At 41.8% G+C, this 21,435-nt stretch overlaps 1 protein-coding gene across 1 annotated transcript in view; it reads left to right on the top strand.

Annotated features, from left to right (window-relative positions):
• The window catches only part of LOC144806652 (V-type proton ATPase 116 kDa subunit a 4-like), a 247,625-nt gene that overhangs the window by 173,119 nt on the left and 53,071 nt on the right, over positions 1-21,435 (top strand). Inside the window, exons 19-20 of the mRNA XM_078672994.1 lie at positions 402-519; positions 15,561-15,732. Of these exons, the coding sequence (XP_078529120.1) occupies positions 402-519; positions 15,561-15,732 (290 nt within the window). The remainder of the gene's footprint in view (positions 1-401; positions 520-15,560; positions 15,733-21,435) is intronic.

The raw sequence follows: 21,435 nt of genomic DNA, 5'->3' as shown, positions 1-21,435 counted from the left end.
AGTAATATTTCCAAGCGATAATGAGTTCTTGGACAGTAGAGTGTTCTCTGAATGGGGAGCATTCACAGGAAATTGAGTTTTCTTGAAGAAATATGTGTTTGAGGAGGGTAAGCAGTCTCGGACAAAGAAATGTTCTCGAGGGAAGGATGATTTTGAAGCTGAATGAAATAGCATCAAGAGGGATCTTTGGAAGGACATTTTTAATCATTTGTGTTGGGGGGACACTCATGTGACGCTCAAGTGGTGAGCCAGACAATGAGAGATGAACTATTAAATCACTGTGGCAGATTTGCTGTCATTCCTCAAGATTTCAATTCCAGACCACCATAATTTCTTTTTTTTGTGTGTATGAAATTTACCAATGTACCTAAATAACCTAATGTGTTATGTTTATCTTTCAGTTCAACTTTGGAGACATATTTGTGCATCAGTGCATCCACACTATAGAATACTGCCTGGGCTGTATATCCAATACTGCCTCCTATCTCCGACTGTGGGCTCTCAGTTTGGCACATGCACGTGAGTAACAACTCTGTATCATACCAACGTGGAGGCACGTGGCTGAGAGGGGTGTTTCTATCCTCGTGTTCAATGTAGCTCTTCTATTTGCTATACACAACATAAGCCATTCGGCCTTTCTGATACTTGTGATCTAGTGACTTTTTAATTTATTTAACAACTCTGGATCTGCTGTAACGTTAGTTAGCTCTGGCTTTTTAATGTTCTGGCTTTACAGCGCAGCTGCCACCAGACAATTATCTGAGCATCACTTGCTTTGTGTCTTGAGGCTTTCACCAAGGGGACAACTCTTTTTGATTTGCATTGATGCGGCTGGTCCGGCCGCGGTGGAAGCCCTGCAGTTTCTACGGTCTGTGTGCTGGCGCCAACCGACGTCAGCATTTGAAGGCGCAAAGAGCGGGGAGGAGAGTCAGATGGTGTCGCTGCCCCGATGTAAGCACTTGTCAAAACACTGGGGACTTTGAACTTTTTTATGAATACTACCGTACAGCTACCAGCAGGCAGCGTGTTTGTCTCCGCCCACAGGGGCGTGGTGGTGAGGTGAAGTACAGGTGCCCTGACTCTGCTTGCGCCATTCATTGAGTCAGCCTATATATATATTGAATTAAAAGCGTCTTCAAGCTGTTCCCCGTGTGGCTTCCGCCTCTTTTCTTTGGGGAGGAGTACTGTTGGATATATATATATATATATTTATATATATATATATATATATATATATATGCATATATATATATATATATGTAAATATATATATACATATATATACACCATGAGTAATATATACTATAAGAATATCTATATTTTTAAGCCAAGAGTAGAATATACATGTGTACAAAAAAATGCATATATCTAAATACATACATATAATCAAATTCTACATTTTTACATACACAAGTACATGCTGTACATTTGTGTTTTGAGTATGATGGTCATGTAGGAAAGAGCCAACCCTTGCGTAGTCTTCTGATATATTGCCATCCCTGGAAGACATAGATTGACTTACCTTAAACCCTAGTTCTGTACCACAAAGGGGGCGTGAAAGTGATACTTTTAATACTGTAAAGTTTGCACCTGTGGCCCCAAAGAAATGTATTTATAATCTAAAGAAACATACTAAAAATCAGGCCATCTGCCCTATCGATCAATGGGCCAAATGATGCCACTTGGGCCAATAGGGAAATGACCGACATTAATTTTGTATCTGATAATAGTGACCAGGGACCACTTATGCCAGATGGAAACAACAAAAACCTGCATTTAAAGAGTGATGTCAATTCCTGTACCACAAACCATAGCTCAAATTGTGGCTACACAAAACATCTTACTAGGGTCGATTCCAGGGTTAGCCACTTGACTATACTCTCATGGAATGTGGCAGGCTTAAACACTAAACTAAGTAACCTGGTTTGGCTGGATTGTATTTATGATTTTGATATTTTATGTATTAGGACACTTGGATAACTGAAACTTTACATATCAATGGGTTTAAAACCTTTATAACTCCGGCTGTGCCTTCCAGCGCTGGGATGCTTCCGAGTAGCCATGCGCTATATAAGAACCTTCCAATTCCAATTCCAATTCCAATTCCAGGAATGGGAGGAGCAAGGGGGGTCTGAGTATTTTCATATCACATAGGTTGAACCTCAGAAAGGTGGCTACTGTGGCATCCAATATTTTCTATCAAATTTTAAAATTGTACATTGATAAAAAGTATTGTATCGTTCTTATTAATTTTTATAACAATATTCCTGTTACAGAAATGAACGAAGTTATTAGGCAGTTTCTGATAGACTTCTCTGCCATTCAAAGGAATATAAGAACTTTGTGTAATTTGAGAAGGTGACTTTAATGTGAATCCTTGTAGTGAAGCGTACGGTGGACATTGTAGACTCTCACATGATGATGATATAGACATCTCCCATTTCTCACATTCACTTATTGGAGAAATGCTAAATACGGTTAAATATTCCTTGGATTTAGGCTTTGTTAATGATTTGTGCTCACCGCTGATCCTCTTTAGTAGTACATTTAATGGTCGGGGGTTGTCCTCAACTATTGATTTTTTTCTAATTTCAAATAGATATGCGTATAGAATTCCTAACTTTAAAACCCACACAGTAGCTTTTAGTGATAATTTTCCAATCAGTTTTAAGTTAGACTTGCCGACTAAGGTGGTATCCCTTGGACACTTACCTACAGAGCCACTAAGAGACATTGCTATAAATAGGACAAACGGATACTCCATTAGATGGGCGGGAGTGGATACCTTCCAATTAACCAAGACACTTCTAGCCAATTATAATATAGAGTTTCAGACCTGCCTAGATGAGAGGGCAGCGGATGTAGATATCCGTAATTCATTAAAAAAAATCTCAAAGGCTATCGAAACAAACCTAATGACAAAATCAAAAAGCACCTCCAATAGCAGGTCGCGTTGGTTTGACACTCAGTGTAGTAAGTCACATGCTGCCCTGATATCGGCCTTGCATAAGCCGATTAGAGATCGGGATGAAATAAAATGGGCAAGGCTGGCATATAAAACATCCCTTAAAGTATGTAAAGAGGCCATTCGAACTGAATTGTGGCAGGCACTTAAAGGACATGAAAGGCTTTTGGAACGCTGTGAATGCACCGTTCTTGTTCACCAAACACTCCCCTAGTTTTGAAAATACCAATTGGGGAGGATCAATGGGTGTCCCATTTTTCTAGACTGGTGACTATATAGCAGTAGCTCTGTTACCGCCATTGGTGTGGGCACTGGTTTGGGCCCCTTTAGCCATCTCCCCATCCACCTCGATTTTGAGGTGGATGAGGTGATAGAAGCTATAAACGATAGTGCTGGGAACAATGCTCCGGGCTCAGATTGTGTACCCGTGGACCTTTTCAAATCATGCCCCAAGTTGTGGGGTCCACTTTTAACATTGGTCCTAAGGGCATGCTTTGTTCAAGGTTTTACTTCGACCTGGACAGAGTCCACCTTTGTTCCCATCTTTAAGAAAGTTGATCGCAATGACCCAGCTTGCTACCGCCCCATTTCATTGTTGGACTTCCTAGTCATGCTCGCCGGGCGTGTGGTCTTAAATAGATTGCAGACGTGGGCTGAGGATACAGGTATCATTTCAGATTTACAGTACGGATTTCGCACTGGTCTGGGTACAATCGAACAAAGCCTGAACCTGAGCGTCATTATAGGAAAATATGTCCAAGCAAAAAAAGGGAGTCTGTATATGTGTTTTGCTGTCTTGAGCTCAGCATTTGATTGTGTCAATTACCCAAAGCTTTGGCAAATTCTAGAGGAAATGGGGGTGGAAGGTCAATTAGTTAATTTCCTAAAACAATCCTATCTAGAGGCCTGGGCTAGGGTTCGTTACGGCAGACCGGGTGAGCTTAGTTATAGTTTTCCCATTGGAAAGGGGGTAAGGCAAGGGTGTGTGCTCACACCATTCCTTTTTACCCTCTATATAAACAGCTTGGGAGACTTTTTAGCACGGGAATGTCAAGACGTGCCCAGCATTGGCAACAGGGCAAATGGTGTATAATTATACACTGATGATGCGGTCCTGTTAGCCCGCACCCCGAACGGTCTGCAAAAAATAGTGACGAGTTTCGTATCTTATATGTCAAACCTGGACCTTAAAGTTAACATCTCAAAAACCTTTGTCATGAAATGTAGTAAGCCCAGTGTAAAGTGACGCAATATTTTCATACATAGTGGGAAACTTGATTTTGTAGATCATTTTTCATATCTGGGGGTTATTTTTGACAATAGGGGTTTGTGGGCAAAAGCTGTCAATTGCAGAAAATTACTTTTTTCTAAAGCTAACAGGTGCTCTGGTTAATTTTGCAAGGAGGTTGGGCAAGCGCCCTATTGATGACCTCCTGGTAATATATAAAGCCAAATGTATCTCTGTTGCCTTGTATGGGGCGAACAGCAGAACCTCAACGGCCGCGTCCGGAGGGATCTTTTTTGAAGCCAGACTGGAACTATCTGTATCCACACACCAGAGCCTCGAGACGCCGGAACTGCGGATGTCCGTCCATGCCGGCTATTTATTTCTACCCCTAGCCGCGAAACAATTTGATTAAAAGACGGACACTTAATTTACTAATTACACCTGGAGTGTCGGTTCATTCATCCATTTCAACATCTTGAAACAATGCACATATAGCTGTTTACTGCCTTCCTCGTCTTCTGGTTTTAAAAACCAACCGGTTGGTTTTCGAGTGTGTGTATCCTTTTTGAGCTGAGCATCTCCATTGAGAAAGTCGTAATTCCCCTAAAATTCCTGTCTTATAAGCGTACGAAATAGCGTTTTGCACCACTTGTTTTTTGAGAGTGGCCGCCTCTTTGATATCTTGCCCCCTCTACTCCCCATCGTGTACATGCCCTGACGAAGGTGCGGCCGTAGATCAGGCCTGGCACTGAAACGCGCGTCGGCGTGATGGTCTTTTGTTCTGCTAGTACCATCTTGATTCCCCAGCCAGTTGCTGAGAGGATTCCGCAGGACAACCTCACAATATTACTACACGATGTTTACTGAGGCCTTTATATTTTTTGTTAACTGGTGTGATTGATGGAATGTGTGGTAAGCTTGGTGGAATGATTTTGTGATGATGAATGAAAGATGAGTGGGTTTTGGGGGGCGTTGTAATTGTAATTTTTCTATTGTGATGAAATAATTGTGATTTGTATATATTTGGATGATGTTCTTTCATATTTATTGAATAACACTTATATCCTGACAAATGAAAATAAAATGATATATTTATTCAAATTTTGTGTGAAGAATTAAATGTGGCGGCCATAAATATCAGTGAGCTCAATGTTGTGCTTATGAAAATTGTTGGACTCTTTATGAGCCTCTAATCAAAACATATAGGGCAGACTTATCTTCTTTGGTCTTTGGCCTTATATGGGGCTGGCATTTGGGGCCATGTTAATGTGGAGCCACTCCAACAAGTTGAAAATAGTTTTCTTAGATACCTCAGCTTTTCCTGATAGCACAGCTACTTACATCCGCCATGCCGAACTGGGCCTGCCATACCTGTCTGACCTTATTAAAATCCAGCCGATTTTATTATGGGATAAGGTCTGGACAGGTATGTCTACAAGCCTAAATCAGGAAGGGATTTTAGATTGTTTGAAACTGCAGCAGGTAAATTACATCCCCCGGCTTGCATATATTAAAACATTTTTGGGTGACCTTGACCACATTGAGTAGTTTGACAATCCTGACTCCATGCTTCATATCTTGAGGAAGGACTTAAAAATATTATGTTTAAATCATCTGGAGACGATCAGGCTGTCTTCTAACATTATGAAATAGACAGTCAGAGCCAATCAATTACTCTTGATTCAAACAGGGATACAACCGTATTTATTGTGTACCCCAAGTAATTATGATAGGTTCTTACTGACGCGCCTACGCTTAGGCAACTTTCACAACCTGGTTACATTTCCCCAATTAAACGACTGGTCACGTTCTCCCTGCCCCTGTCCTTGTGACAATGTATCTAAACAGTCGACAATCCACATTATGTTGTTTTGTACATTTTATACTGTACTTAGGAGAAGATGGATTGTGCCTTATTTGAAGATGCTAGGCTTGAGGCAATGTTGACCCACATTTATAAGGCTTCAATCTCTAGCGGATGAAAATGTCACTAGTCACATTGCAAAATAGCTGAAAGGGGTGGTCAGAACAAGGTCATGAATGCAAGGTCAACTCTTGTTGAAACTGAATGAGTCACATGATGATTTTGTTACTACCTGAGCATGCGGCTAACACTTTGAAATCTGTCATTTCATATCTATGATAATTGTAATAGAATTTAATCCGTTTTAGCTTGATAACATTTTTAATTATGAATGCTTATTTTTAAATGTTGAATGATACTTCTTGTGCTTTTATGATTTAATACTTGAATCGAATAAAGCAAATATTGATTAATTGAGTAATCTTCTGAAAATATGGTAGTAAGCCGTAGATCTTATATTTGGGGGTAATGAATTCCATAGTTTGGCTCCTTGAATAGAGAAAGATGTACCCCCCATGGTTGTTCATTGCATGCTGGGGGTTTAAGGTGAAATGCCAATCTGGCGTGGACGTTCTTTTGTTGTATGTATTTGGTGATCTTATTCCTGATGAAAAGTGGTCCTGTTCCATGTATTGCTTTGTGGGTGATACAAAGGAGCTTGCAAGTTGATCTTTTGGCAACTGTTAACCAATGTAGGGCTCTCAAGGCTTTACATGTAGAAGGAATCTGTCAGCAATGTTCTGAATTCGTTATATTCCTTTCATAGTTGCTAAAGATGATCCATGGTAAATGAAATTGGTGTGATCAAGTTTAGACAGTACAAGAGAGATAGTAGCTTGGGCCATGTGTGGAAATCCTAAGTGGGGGAAAATGCATCGCAGAGTTTTCATAGTAATGAAGCTTTATCTTGCTAACATATCCACTTGAGCATTCATTGATAGCATTGATGTCTTGTAAGCCATGGTAATTCCAAGGTTTCTTACTTCCTTGGATACTTTAGGAGGTGGTCCCAGATTGTCAGGCCAGACACCAAGTGCCACATATGAGTATTTCAGTTGTGGATGGATTTAATTCTAGATGGCTCCATGATCAACTGATGAATGGCATGGAGGCAACTGAAGATTTATAAGGTTCCAATGTCTTTGGGGCTTTCCAGTTTAAGACGTATGTGTGTGTCCTCTGCGCAGTTATAGCAGGTGAGGTGAAATTCATTGATCAATCTTGGCAATGACTTTATGTAGATGTTGAAAATCATGAGTGAGATAAAAGGGCCTTGAGGGAGCCCTGCTTTTGTGAAGTATGGTTTGGATGAGAAAGGAAGTGCATGCATGACATTTGTTCTGTTTTGAAGGTTGGATATTATCCAGTCAAGAGCAGTCACCTCTATGCTGACTTTGTTGAGTTTTTAGATTAGAGTTTCATGATGAACTGTGTCGATGGCAGTTGAAATGTCCAAGAGAAGTAGTGCAGCTAACCTGTTCCGGTCTACTGGTTTCAAGGTCATCCCAGATTGGGATGAGGGCAGATGCTGTGCCTTTTCCTGGACAGAAACCTGTTTGTAATTAGGAAAGTATTATCTTCAATGAATTGTGACCTCTGGGTGAATACTGCCGTTTTATCAGTTTCCCAGGAAAGGTCCATTTGTAATTGGTCTGTAGTTGTTTGGGTCATGTAGGTCCAGGTTTGTTTTCTTTAATAATGGGCGTATTAATGCCTTTTTTAAAGTCTTCTGGAAAGACTCCTGTTACAGAATTATTGATGACTGTTCTGACTGGTGCATATATTTACAACAAGGGGTGGTGATGGACAGAGTCTCTGAATTAAGCAGAATACTCTCACCCAGTCAAGAGATCAGGGCTAGATCCAACACCGTTTTTTAGCTCATTGCACCATCCCAGTTTCAGAACCTGGCTGTATGCAAATTAGTCTGTCCCTGGCCCAGTGCATCATGGGAACAGGGCAGACCAGACTACAAAAGCCAACTCTTACACTGGGAAGGAAACAAGCTTCCGGGGACCGGTTTCTGGCATTTCAGCCGTCTTCGGCCCGGCTTGCTTGAATCCTGATGGTGCAATGAGCAAGGGACTCACATCTGAGTATACCCTTCCACGCTTAGGGTGGACAAAAATATTTACAACAAGGGGTGGTGATGGACAGAGTCTCTGAATTAAGCAGAATACTCTCACCCAGTCAAGAGATCAGGGCTAGATCCAACACCGTTTTTTAGCTCATTGCACCATCCCAGTTTCAGAACCTGGCTGTATGCAAATTAGTCTGTCCCTGGCCCAGTGCATCATGGGAACAGGGCAGACCAGACTACAAAAGCCAATTCTTACACTGGGAAGGAAACAAGCTTCCGGGGACTTGTTTCCTTCCCAGTGTAAGAATTGGCTTTTGTAGTTTGGTTTGCCCTGTTCCCATCATGCACTGGGACAGGAACAGACTAATTTGCATACAGCCAGGTTCTGAAACTGGGATGGTGCAATGAGCTAAAAAACTGTGTTGGATCTAGCCCTGGTCTCTTGACTGGGTGAGAGTATTCTGCTTAATTCAGAGACTCTGTCCCTCACCACCCCTTGTTGTAAATAATGTTGTCCACCCTAAGCGTGGAAGGGTATACTCAGACATGAGTCCCTTGCTCATTGCACCATCAGGATTCAAGCAAGCCGGGCCGAAGACGGCTGTAATGCCAGAAACCGGTCCCCGGAAGCTTGTTTCCTTCCCAGTGTAAGAATTGGCTTTTGTAGTTTGGTTTGCCCTGTTCCCATCATGCACTGGGACAGGAACAGACTAATTTGCATACAGCCAGGTTCTGAAACTGGGATGGTGCAATGAGCTAAAAAACGGTGTTGGATCTAGCCCTGATCTCTTGACTGGGTGAGAGTATTCTGCTTAATTCAGAGACTCTGTCCCTCACCACCCCTTGTTGTAAATAATTTTGTCCACCCTAAGCGTGGAAGGGTATACTCAGACATGAGTCCCTTGCTCATTGCACCATCAGGATTCAAGCAAGCCGGGCCGAAGACGGCTGTAATGCCAGAAACCGGTCCCCGGAAGCTTGTTTCCTTCCCAGTGTAAGAATTGGCTTTTGTAGTTTGGTTTGCCCTGTTCCCATCATGCACTGGGACAGGAACAGACTAATTTGCATACAGCCAGGTTCTGAAACTGGGATGGTGCAATGAGCTAAAAAACGGTGTTGGATCTAGCCCTGATCTCTTGACTGGGTGAGAGTATTCTGCTTAATTCAGAGACTCTGTCCCTCACCACCCCTTGTTGTAAATAATTGTTCTGACTGGTGCAGCAGCAGATGTATATACACAAATGTTCTTGAAGATTTGTGGAGGACAAGGGTCAGAAGGTCACTCAGCAGCCCTGCTTGGTTTGACCAGATCCATAAAAAATGTAAAAAAGATCCATATGTGTTTGCATGGTTTCGGGAAGACAAATGACTCTTTTCTATGAAGAAATCATTGTGGGCCTGCATATTTACAAACACATAATCTATAACCTGATAGCCTTAAATGTTTTTGTCAATGGTTTTTGTTTTGTAAGCCAACTTCAGAATCACCCGGGTGATATGGTGTTCTGACCTGGGTCACCTTTTCCAAGGAAATGACGGAAATTGCTTGTGTGTGTGCATGTGTGTGTGTAGGAGGAAGGTATGTGATTTGTTTTGAACTATACTCTCTAGAGAGAGGCTCATGTTTTGACTCATGTTCATTTATGGCACTTAATAAAGCTAGCAAAACTAGAAGTGGGATATGGAAACAGTCAGCCCTCTCTAGAATCATCAGAGTGGCCTATCTGTAGTAGTGACAATGTTTCAGACTGACACGCTGAGTGTGGTCATAAGGGCTGTGGATTATTTGAATTTTAATGTTTCATTCCTCTTAATCTGGGCATTAATTCTATGACCCTAATCAGCGAAGGTCTCTTACTATAAAGAGGTATCACTGAAGCCCTGTTACCTTAAGGGTATAAGTGACTTGACTTCTATTCAGTGACAACCATGTCAAAATATTCTAGGTGTCTGATGGTATTCTGTAATTACAACTGCATCAACAAACGAAGAACTAAATGTGCTGTAAAACTCAGTTAATATTGGCTGAACATAGAGTTTGGTCCTTTACCTTCCTGAAGAAAGGGTATACTTTTCCAGAAGCCATACTGTCCATCCAACAGTAAGTAGCATTTTTTACCGAAAGACGCTTCCTGAAAAATAGTGTAAAAAAAAACAAAAGGAAAAAATCTACAAAGACCTATAAAACTTGTGGGTGGTAATCCATTTCTCTGTACTAGTTTGCAATAGACTATTTTGGTCTACAAAAACTGGGCTGTATTAGAAGGCATTTTAAGATTTAAAACCATTGGAAAGAAGTAGTCGAGCCAAGATTTGTCCTTTAAGCTTGAAAGCAATAGCCTACAAGAACTGACCCATTGGGAGAAGCCAGGACTGTAGTATGAAAAGCAGGAAAGGTAACCTGCCCTCACTCCATTTCATCACAGACACTGGTTGCAGCCCTGCGCTTTTGTATGACAACTTGATGCAATTTGGGTGTTGTTCTCCCTATTTTTTTCTGTGGATCTAATTAGACTAATACACTTGATAGAAAGGATTTTTAGGTTAAGAGCCCAGAACTGAAGATAGTGTCCATGATGATACACAGTGGAAATTAATGGCTCAGAAGAGTAAACAGGAGGAGTTGTGAGGCAACGAGACACAACTCCAGAATGGCTTATTTAGCATAAAGCCTAGAAACACTTGTCAAGCAGAGGCAGGCTATAAAGAATGATATATTTTTTGGAAAGACCCCAGTATAGTAACCATGTACAAAAACCGAAATGGTTTCTAGGGCAACGATGTTGGCCAAAACTTCTATTGATATTTTAGTGATTAGCATTCCATTTAGAAGGCACATGCTCCAGGTCTACAAACACAAATAAACAACACTCACATTTGCTCTAGAAGACTGCAGTTATGACTTTGGCTGATGTACAAGCCCCACTTCTTCAGTTTACGTATTTCAGTCTTAACTGACCTCATCTTGCAGCTGATGATTGTATTTTCCCATAAGCAGAACAAGTTCTTCTGGTTCCTATTAAAAAAATATTTCACCTACTCTCATCCTAGGCTGTAAACTCATAGCTCACATCTGTAATAATACAGGCATTTATACATCGTGAGTTCATGCGTTTGATCTGTCTGACCCTGCCTTTTCTCTGCGAACACAGGTAGTCTGGGTTACTTAAATACACACAGAAATATTTATGTTTTCACTTCACCGAGCGGGAGAGATATCTCAACAAAGCCTAGCCAGCTCTGGTTAGTGACCTTGATGCAGAGAGCACATTCCATGCCTACAGAGCTGATGAAGGAATGGGGATATTCTAGATCCCTCTTTCTGTGTTGGTAAGAGTATACAGACGGAGACCTCTTGGCGTTTTGACAAGAACTCTCTTTAGGGGTGGACTCACCACCTGGAAAACCGTGTCCAGGTTGAGGGTTCCTGTCAAGACTGTTCTCAGGTTCTTCCAGTCGTGATGGCAGGATGATGCAAGACAAACAGCTGATGAAGTATCCTATATTCAAATTACCTATTCTTGTGTGCATACAGTTATCTTTCTATGCATTTATTTTTGTGTATATACATTTACTATATGCATTTATTTTACATATCCATTACATTTGCCTCAATAGATATTTATTTTTACTTTAAAAATTAGTCTGGATCTTTATACATTGTATTTTGATATGCTAAAGTGTGCAGAGTCTGGTGTTTTGAAGTCTTGCTCAGGTTTTCTGAAGGGAAAGCAAGACAGCACCGGACTTGTTTTCATGGACCCCAGTCCACCAAAGACTTAGATTGAAGATACTGTGGGTCACATTTAAAAAGACTTTGAGTCAGTACAAAATCATCTTGATAAAACAATGAACTTTTCAGTAAAAAACCTTTTCTTCACTGGAAAATAGCCCTAAAAGTAACATAAAAATAGTGTTTTGTGCTACTTACATCAAGAAGGTGACCCATGTGTGGTACTTGTGGGTTGCCACCAATGGTTGTTGATGCAAAGCCCTATCTACTATCAATAGTTGACAGAACTGTAGGAGAAAAACAATCTCCTCTTCATGCAGGCACTAATAAGGAAAAATGTTTTTGCTGCTTCAAACCTTTCCCACATTTCACGGGTGCTGCATGTACAATACTCATCCAATGTTTAAAAATGTTTAAAAGTTAGTCTAAGTTTTGTATTTGTTCTGGAAAGATACTCTTTCAGTACAAAACCTATGCTTGACAGCACGCACACACATTTGTACTATGCTGCAAAGGTGTGTGCTTGGCACTAAGCAGCCTGTTTGAGCACCACTACCAGAGAGCAGTAGTGTCATATTATAATAGATATGGCTCTGTCCTGCTCTTTCCCTTTAGTGCAATACAGCACAATTGTTTTAATAAATCTAGTCCTCCATCTCATCTACAAGGCTCTGCATCATGGGACATCCATATACCCCACTATCTTGACATTACTTTACCAACTGGCCTTCCCTCCTTCATTTCTCATGATAAGAACCTACATGAGAGATGCTACTGTGTACAATGCATATGTTCAATGGAATGATGTATCAACAAAATGGGAAACACTTGATTAATGTTGGCCCTGATATTTTTCCTTTTCGGATGCCCCACTGAGAACTTTGCCTGAAGAATACTAAACACAGTCTTCTTTCTCTCTGTTTGAGGTCCACCTTCCAAGAGTACTAACAGTTTCTGACTAGCTTGAGTCTATTAAATAGTTATTTGCTCTAATGAGTTTGTAGTAACAAACTAACCCAGATCACTGTGCAAGACCAATTCATAACGATGTTTGGACCTGGGCACGGGGCCAGTGCCATGTCCAATTGTTGGAAATTGCCATCTTTTTGTGTGATGTACCCTTACCTTGTCTGTTTTTGCTGCATATAGAACTCTGCTAACCAGTGGTAAAGTCTCTGTGTTCCCACTTTAACATGATGAAATTAGCATATTTCTAACTGGCATATTGAACTTACATATAAGCCCCTAGTTTATTATACCAAAGTGGTCTTATGGGCCTGTAAGTTAAATGTCGTAAGTGGACAGCAGCACCCATTGTGCCATCCACTACAGCAACAGTTTATGTAGCCACTGCAACCTGGCTCTGTAGTTTTAAACTGTAAATTCAATCTGCCAAAATAACTCATTTTAATGGGCCTAAACCTTCCTTTAAAATATTAGTAAGTCACCCATAGGTAGACTTTACTGCCCACAAGTCAGGGTGCATGGTCAATAAAAGTTGGAAATGTAAAGGCTTAATGTTACGCATGTACTTATAGTGAAAAGGACCTAAAATCTATTTTCACTGTAGCAGGGTTGGCTGCTCCATAGGAAGGCATTGGGATACAATATTACATTTAATAAATGTCATCTCTGGCTAGGAAACATTACAAATAACAATTTTTGACTTTTTGAAATATTTATAAGTGTTTAATTTATAATAAATATTTTGGAAAGGGGACTTTTAGAAAGTCACCCTTTCCCTGCCTAAATCATCTAGATGCCTATTTTTACGACACCAATTGTCTTCCAGCAGCTGTATAGCTCCCTTGATGAGGTGTGATCTTGCTCCCAAAACTGAGACAAATGCCTTGGATGTGGCTAGATGTTCTGTTCCTTTGGCAGGCTGAAAATCTGGCCTGTGCCCAGGATCTTTATTAACTTTAAAGAGACCTAACCTGTCACATGCAGATGTACTTAACACCTAGGCCTGCCCCATTACTTTGACCCCCTCCCCTTGCCAGGCAGACACCAAGCGCAGTGGGTGAGGAGCTACCTCCAGAACTGGTTTAAACTGACCACAGGGGAAGGGTTGGACATTTCACTGACCAGACATCTGGGGTGGGCACTGGAGCTCTGCATGAGGGAAGAAGTATTTTATCATATTGGTTTTAGGGAGAGAAGGGAACTATGAGTTTGCAGTAGGGCACCCAAGTAGTGCGGTGGGTGGGGCTGCCACTGGGAACTTTTACCCTAGTGGTTAGTTAGGGGCAAGGAGTCACCCTAATCCCACAGGCTGGTGCCAGGCATAATAGAACACTTTTTGGACCTTAGGAAATACAAAAGAGAACTGGACCTGCTGTCTTTAACCTAAGAAGACCCTGCTCTGTCTCCATTATGCCTAGTACAAAGAAGTGGACTCCAAGGGTCATGAGACTGACCTCAATTTCACCCTACAGGGACACAACAAGCTACAAAAGGAATTTCCAGCAACTGACCAGTTTCGACTGGACCTACCCTTAAACCTGCTGCAGGCCTCTGCTAGAGTGAATCTTGACCCCAACTGCTGTCCCAAATTTCCTGGACTCTTGGTTGGTGTCAAAGTGTTCTCTTTCTAGCAACTCTTCAAACCAGGGACTTAGAAATCTTTTGGCACCAAAGACCTCAGTAGGACCAAGGCAAACATGCCAAGCAGATCTGACAAAGGTGTGTTGCCACTGGGCCAGAGATACAGGTTGCTCCACTCTGAGCTTTTCTGCAGCAGGAAATCCAATTCAGCTGTACCTCACACAGAAGGCATCTGGTCTTTTGGAGCCCTCTTTGACTGCAGCCTTACCTTCCTCCGCTGGAAGAATCTGAGTTAAAAAAAAGTGATGAAAGTAGAAATGTTCACTTGGCAAAAGCAAGAGAAGTATCTGGCTGTCAAGGGACCTTTCTTGGGTCAGTGCTGTAACAACACCTACCATTACCGTGCAAGTCGTAACAACAACTTGCAGAGGGGGGAGAAGGTGTTGAATTTAAGTTTCAACACCTACCCTACTGCCCACACAGACTGGAGTTGGAATAGTAAATTATACTATTCCAACATCCAGCGCCCCCCCTCTGCAAGTCGTTACCACTTGCAGGGTAATGGTATGCGTTGTTACAACGCAGTCGTTGTAATGACCGCGTTGTAATTGCATGCGTAATAAGGAGGCATATTCTACCTAGATACTGGTCAAGCGCAACCTGATAACCGCAGTTGGTGTTTAATTCTTTTTTTGTCACTATTTTCACATTTATAATTTAAAAACTCGTAACTCCTGTTTCCCCTATTGTTTTTTTGTCATTTTGGTGTCATTTTATTTATTACAATATTCTCTATTTTTCTAAATTGGTTTAGGATTTTTCCTGCGTTGAGTTTATTGCTGTTTCAGTGTTGCTTAAATACTTTACACATTGTCTCTAAACTAAGCCTGTGCAACATCTACCAGGGGGCTGATCTCAGGTTCATTTAGTGACTTCCTAACAAGGATTGTGGTTATTACCTGAGGTGGGTACCTTCCTCCTCAGCTAATTCCACAATTTCTTTCACTGGTCCTCATGGACCTTTATCAAGCGCCCCTTGTTTAGTTGTTTTTTTAATTCATTGCTCTCAGTTTGACATAACTTCTTGTCTTTCCTTGTAATGTTGGTGGCTGATTCTGGTTACTGCTCCTCTTGGTCTTTCAGAGCTGTCGGAGGTTCTTTGGACCATGGTGATGCACGCTGGCCTCAGCAGTGCTTCCTGGGGAGGACTTATCGGTGTCTTCATCATCTTTGCTGCCTTTGCTGTCTTGACAATTGCTATCCTGCTTGTGATGGAGGGTCTCTCTGCATTCCTGCATGCATTGCGCCTCCACTGGTAGGTATCCTGACTGTGTGTGCTTTTATTACAACATTGTTTCATTTTCAGTAAGCAACCACAAACAAATCTCGTTCATCAAGATTCTTGTGTAATACCGGATTTCTACACTCTGAAATACAGTCCTCATATAGATTATGGTTCCTCCTTTGGGTATACCCTAACTGTGCCTTCTCTCCCCTCTTTCTTTTCTCCTTTCTCCATTCTTCTTGTTGCAGTCTCTCAGTAAATACCTTAATGTACACTACAAAGCATCACACCTTCATGTTTTTGACTTATTTGTCCACAATATTGCCTTAGCATGTTGGATACCATTCTGGCCATGGTAACAAATGTGCGGCATACCTATTTGTATTGTTCCCATGCTCTTGATGTCCACAATGTCCTCCTTCTGGCTGATGTGCGTGTAGGTACTGCTCCTTGTATGCAGAGTATTGACAGGAACATGCAGCGCTTTCCTGACCTTTTTAGGTTTTGCCTGGCGAAAAGATGCGCTCTGCGCATCTTTTTCGCGCAGGCGAAATCCTGATGAGAACTGTAGTGTGGCTTTGGGTCGGCCCTCGTCATTCATTGGCTGGCTCCATAAATGGAGCCTAGCCATTGGACGAGGGGCCTGTCCGTCAATGCCGGACCAGATTCGGGGGCGTTCCCGAGATTCTTTGGCTTTTGCCGACGTCACGCGACGTCAGCCGAAAGCCGGGAACGCCCCCGAATCTGGTCCGGCATTGCCGGCACTTCTGCGTCTCTCCACCCCCCTTTCCCGCCCCCTCCCGCTTGTTTGCTTTGCATTCTGTGACTGGTAGATTTTATAAGGGTATAAACGGGAATACAAAACCTGTGAGCCATAGGATTCTGAGATCTTTGCCCGAAATATAGTAGTGTCTGCCTAAGTTTCTTGATAAATGCCAACCTGCTGTTACTTTATTGAAAATAAGGTTGATATTATTGCCGTCAGTTTCTTGTAAAGTGTCTTAAATAAAACTATCAAAAATTACTCGCTAGGGTTATAGTACCTTTTTAAGATGGCCGTCTTTGTGACCTAATCCTAGCTTCGAAGAAGCTCCTCTTCCATGACGGCAGCCACTATTGCCCGGTCCGTATATAGTACAGGTAAATACACATTTCAATGTGTGTATATAACATCTGCCATGGTTACGGTAACCCTTCTCGCCAAGCTTCTGCTTCAAGATAATTACTCCGATGCTGATCTACGAACTTTGGCCAGACCTTCCCAATCCAAGATGGCCGCCTCCGGAGGGTGGTAGTACGGATGCCGAGAGGTCCACATCCCTTGTTGGCAGTTCCCTATTTGAGTGAAGCTTCTTCCGGGTTCTTTTTTTCTTTCAATAACTTTATTGAGCGTCGCCCCGTCACACTGCGGGTCGGAAAGGGTGTGTGTTGGTTGCAGTATGTAGACGGTGGAGCAGGGATAGCAACGTTCTCGCCCCTCCGCCAGCGCCATGGGGCAGTAGCACAGCTCTGCGGCCAGCATGAAGTACAACGAGAAGGAGCTGCTGTCCTTGTCCAAGCAGCCGGCAGAAAAGGCTGATGAACTACTCATGAAGGGGCCCAAGAAGGGCAGCGGTAGGTCAGACGGCATAGCCCACTCTAGCAGCTTCTGCTTGCGTGACACACTTCAGGAGGGGTACTTTAAGATGTCATCAACACCTAATGAGTTATATGTGGTGGCTTATAGTGTTGGAACTATTTGGGCATAGCTGTCAAGTTTCCCCAGCTCCATAAGTGATGTGCTGCTTCAATCCAGCTTGTTTTCCTTTCAATGATGGGATTTGTAGTCCTATTTTATCATGGAATAAACAAGACAAGTCCCAATATGCAAAGAAAAAACCTGGACCTGGGAAACTTGGCTGAGCTTTTTGGGGTACTGATGAATAAGTGACCAAGTGTGCCCCACATGACAAGTACCACTGTGGGCCACAGGGGATAATGAGTTCCGTCGCTTATCCTGCTTTGAGGGAAAAATCAGGTGACAATTGATGCAGTGGCATTGAAGGGGAGGGTTTATGAAATGATTGTGTGGGGTGGAAGTGCCGGCACCACAAAAGAGACAGCAGTGTAAAAATGTCAAATGAGAAGCGGGCAGCGTGATGTACAAAGGGATGGCGAGCATGCTACTGTGGCGGTACCAGATGCCGAGGCTGCACTGTATGAGTCCGAAAGATGATAGCCACTGATGGAATATCACATTAAGAGGAGGGTGTCCTATGGTGAGGGGCTCTGACGAACAATTTTGGAGAAACACTGTTTAGGAGAAGGGAAGCATGTCTAGGGATTTCTGCGGAGGATTGTATAATTAAGGGTTTCACTGATTTGTTGATAATGGGCACAGCCAGCAAAAAATGTGATGGTACTGTGGGTTACTGGATTTTTGGATCGTTTTGGATTACCTAGTGACCAGTCAGCACTGTGGGTGTCTAACAATGAGAGATGGCACTGAGTGAACCAGATGAAGTAAAGAATTGACAGTAGTGTTCATTACAAAGTTATGAGAGGCATTGATTGCTTCGGTTCTTCATGAGTGGTTATCCATGCCCCTAAGTAAGGGTGACGCCACCGGGGCATGAAATGATTATTGAGCAGTATGAGTTGCCAGAGAATGAGAGGGGTTTGTGATTAAGGACAGTGGGGTATTTGTCGGGTGACATTGTGAAGGGGCACTCTTGAGTAAAAATAGGCAGGAGGTGGCTAAAATAGAGGCAGGACTGCAAATACAAATGGGTACAAAATGACGAAAGGGCACTCGAGGGTACCAAATAATTAGGGTGTTGAATATTTGCTAAATGTATTTTGTAGAAAATAATCTCCGGGTCAAGTAGGTCCCAAATGATGAATGTGCCAGAAGGCTGTTTTATGATGTGTGCACCAGTGAGGGTGAGCTGCCAGGTGCTGATGTGGCACTGTAAAATATAAAAAAATGCTGACGCCGTAGGATGCAAAATTAGGAGGTATTACTGCCAAGTGCCAAATATTGTCTATGGCTGGCACTGTGGAAATAATTGAAGGTGGTCTGCTGGTATGAATTATATTGTGATTTGATTTTTAATTTAGAATTGAGGGAAAATAAACTAATTGTTCCCCCTACACCACACTACAATGATGTGCTAGTAGCCCAATTCCTAGGAGACACAGATTCCATGTTATTTTTATGTGTATGTTATAACTTGCGAAAATCTAGGCAGTTGTAGTGACATCTGCATTAATCCGTTCCTTGTGACATATCCCCGGAAATTCATTTTATGAACCACAAAAGGAACCCTGAACTCTGTTTCAGCACTTTGGTAAACATCACACACATTAACGACCTGTAACTGGCCTAGCGAAAGGGACCAGTACCTGTAAAACAAGTTGAACTGAAGACAAATTGGATGTGGTGTACTGTTTGATGAAGAGCACTGGTTATTAAATCTACAGGGGCACGGTCCCTCAGTCAGGTTGCTTGGTAGTATACGAAGTGATGTGGGTAGTACTATGTGACATGCGACTTTAACCGTGAGCTAAGCGAAAGGGTCTTATAGTGAACTAAATTAAAGGGCATTGTAATTTATTAAATCAGGAGTTTCTGTGTTCAACTAAAGTTACAAAGGCCAATTTTGTGTGCTAAATTATGGATGACACTGTATTGTATAAACTGATGGAGAGTGTAATACATGAAGGATGCAGAGTCCACTTGATAAGTTAAGATCCTTTATTGCAGGTTCCTTCCAGGTTAGACAGACAAGTTAAGATTATAGGTAGACTGTAGATAGACCCCACCAGGAGCTCGCTGTTGGTAGCTCAACCTCAGATGACCAACTGCCTCAATAGGGAATAGAAAGGTACAGTCAGCTAGAGAGACTCCTTGGCATTCTATGATGTCATAAGTATAATAGTATTGTCTAGCCAGAGAGGAACAGTGAAGATAGTATTTACTACACATCCTCTCTCTTTATGGAGTAATAGCAGAACAAAGGAATAATCAGCAACAATCTCTCTGTGTGTGGGTCTGTGTGTGTGGGTCTGTGTGTTTGTGTGTGGCTCTGTGTGTGTGTGTGTGGGGGGGCTCTGTTGGTGTGTGTGGGTCTGTGTGTGTCTGTATGTGTGTTTTTGTGTGGCATTTGCCAGAGATTAAACTATTGGCATTGTAAATGACAATGCCATTTATTTATCTGTTTTGAAGACCAACACATAAATACAAATTTTGTCATTTACAGTGCCAATAGCTCAAACTTTTCAAAAGGCGAAACCATTGCATTGTAAATGCTTGTTCCTTTTGTAGTAGAAAACTCCCTGGTAATAGAATGGTCTGGAGAACATATAAACCGTCACCTTCATCCTCTTTTTCCTTTTGTAGATGTACAACTTCCTTTTTGCAGAGTTGCCTATTGAACATGTAATGTGTCCCTTGCCTTTTTATTTCTCTGTCCAATATTTTGTCACCGCACTGGTAGATGACAAATTCAGTGAAAGCTTAATCCTAGATTTCTCGTAGAACACAGAGGCAAACTTTGGTGTCAGGCGGGTGAAAGGTTTATCACGTGAGAACAGATTTTGAGAAATGTTCATTATTTCGAAAATGTAATATATATATATATATATATATATATATATATATATATATATATTTATTCATTTGTATATCATCTATATTCACTGAGAAAAACAAAGGTTAAAGTGAAGTAATGATTAGGTTTGGTTAGAACACGTTCAAAAAGAAGCCTTAAAAAATCACTTAAAAAAAAACACAGTTCAAGTGTAGGTATAGTTACGAATTAAAACCAAAAAAATGTTTCACTTCACTTGTTATGGTTAGGATCACAATTCATAATTTGTACAACAGCCATGAAAAACCACAACTCGCAGCAAAAATATGCTCACAACCACACTCTTAATGAAACAGATGCAGTTACAAATGTTGCAAATCATGTTACAGACGTGATTATATATCACATTACCCTTACCACTTTGACAGTCTACTGTGAATGTGACATCATTATTGATTTGAGAATGTCTAGTTGTTTATTACATTTTACTTTTAAGAGTTGTTTATTGCCATAAATATCGTGAGGCCATGAACATAGTATTTGCTGTGCAAATTAAGGGTTGGCCGCAAAGCTTGCCGTCTGGTCACACTCGGTGCACAACCCACCACTATGACAGTGGGGCTTGGTCGCAGGCAGCCAGGCCCTGCATTCAACTTGGAGTGTGAGGCCAACATCTGCTGTGCACATCAGATGTTGGTTGCAGGGCCCGTCGTGCTGTGGGCAGCGGACTCCTTTGGGATTGGCACCAGGGTCTGGATTGAGGCCATGCCATACTGCCAATCTGCAGTGTGTGCACACTAGTACTGCATTGAAAACCTCTTTCCATTTTTTTTTTGACAGTATTTGGAAATGCAGCATAGGATCTGCAAATTTTGCAATAAAATATTGCTTTTAATATTTATTTTATTGCTACAGTATTCCCACTGGGGCATTCAACCTTCGCCTGCAGGCAGAGGTAGGTTCACCTTGCCCCCCCAGCTCTTTTTCTTTTTCCCAAAATGGTGCCTGGTGCACCTTGTTGGGAAATTGTGGGTGCAACAGAATATTTTCTGTGATGGGCATCCAATCAGAGCATGGAGGAATCTGCAATAAGCAATGAGAGTAAAAGTTCCCTCCCCAGTGTTGTGCTTTTATGTTTTAACGGCCTTTGCGAATCCTCTGT

Source organism: Lissotriton helveticus, chromosome 1_1 (genome assembly GCF_964261635.1).
Source record: "Lissotriton helveticus chromosome 1_1, aLisHel1.1, whole genome shotgun sequence".
In the NCBI taxonomy this organism is placed as follows: domain Eukaryota; kingdom Metazoa; phylum Chordata; class Amphibia; order Caudata; family Salamandridae; genus Lissotriton; species Lissotriton helveticus.
The sequence above is the reverse complement of the archived record's forward strand: the minus strand, read 5'-3'. Positions and strand labels throughout refer to the sequence as shown.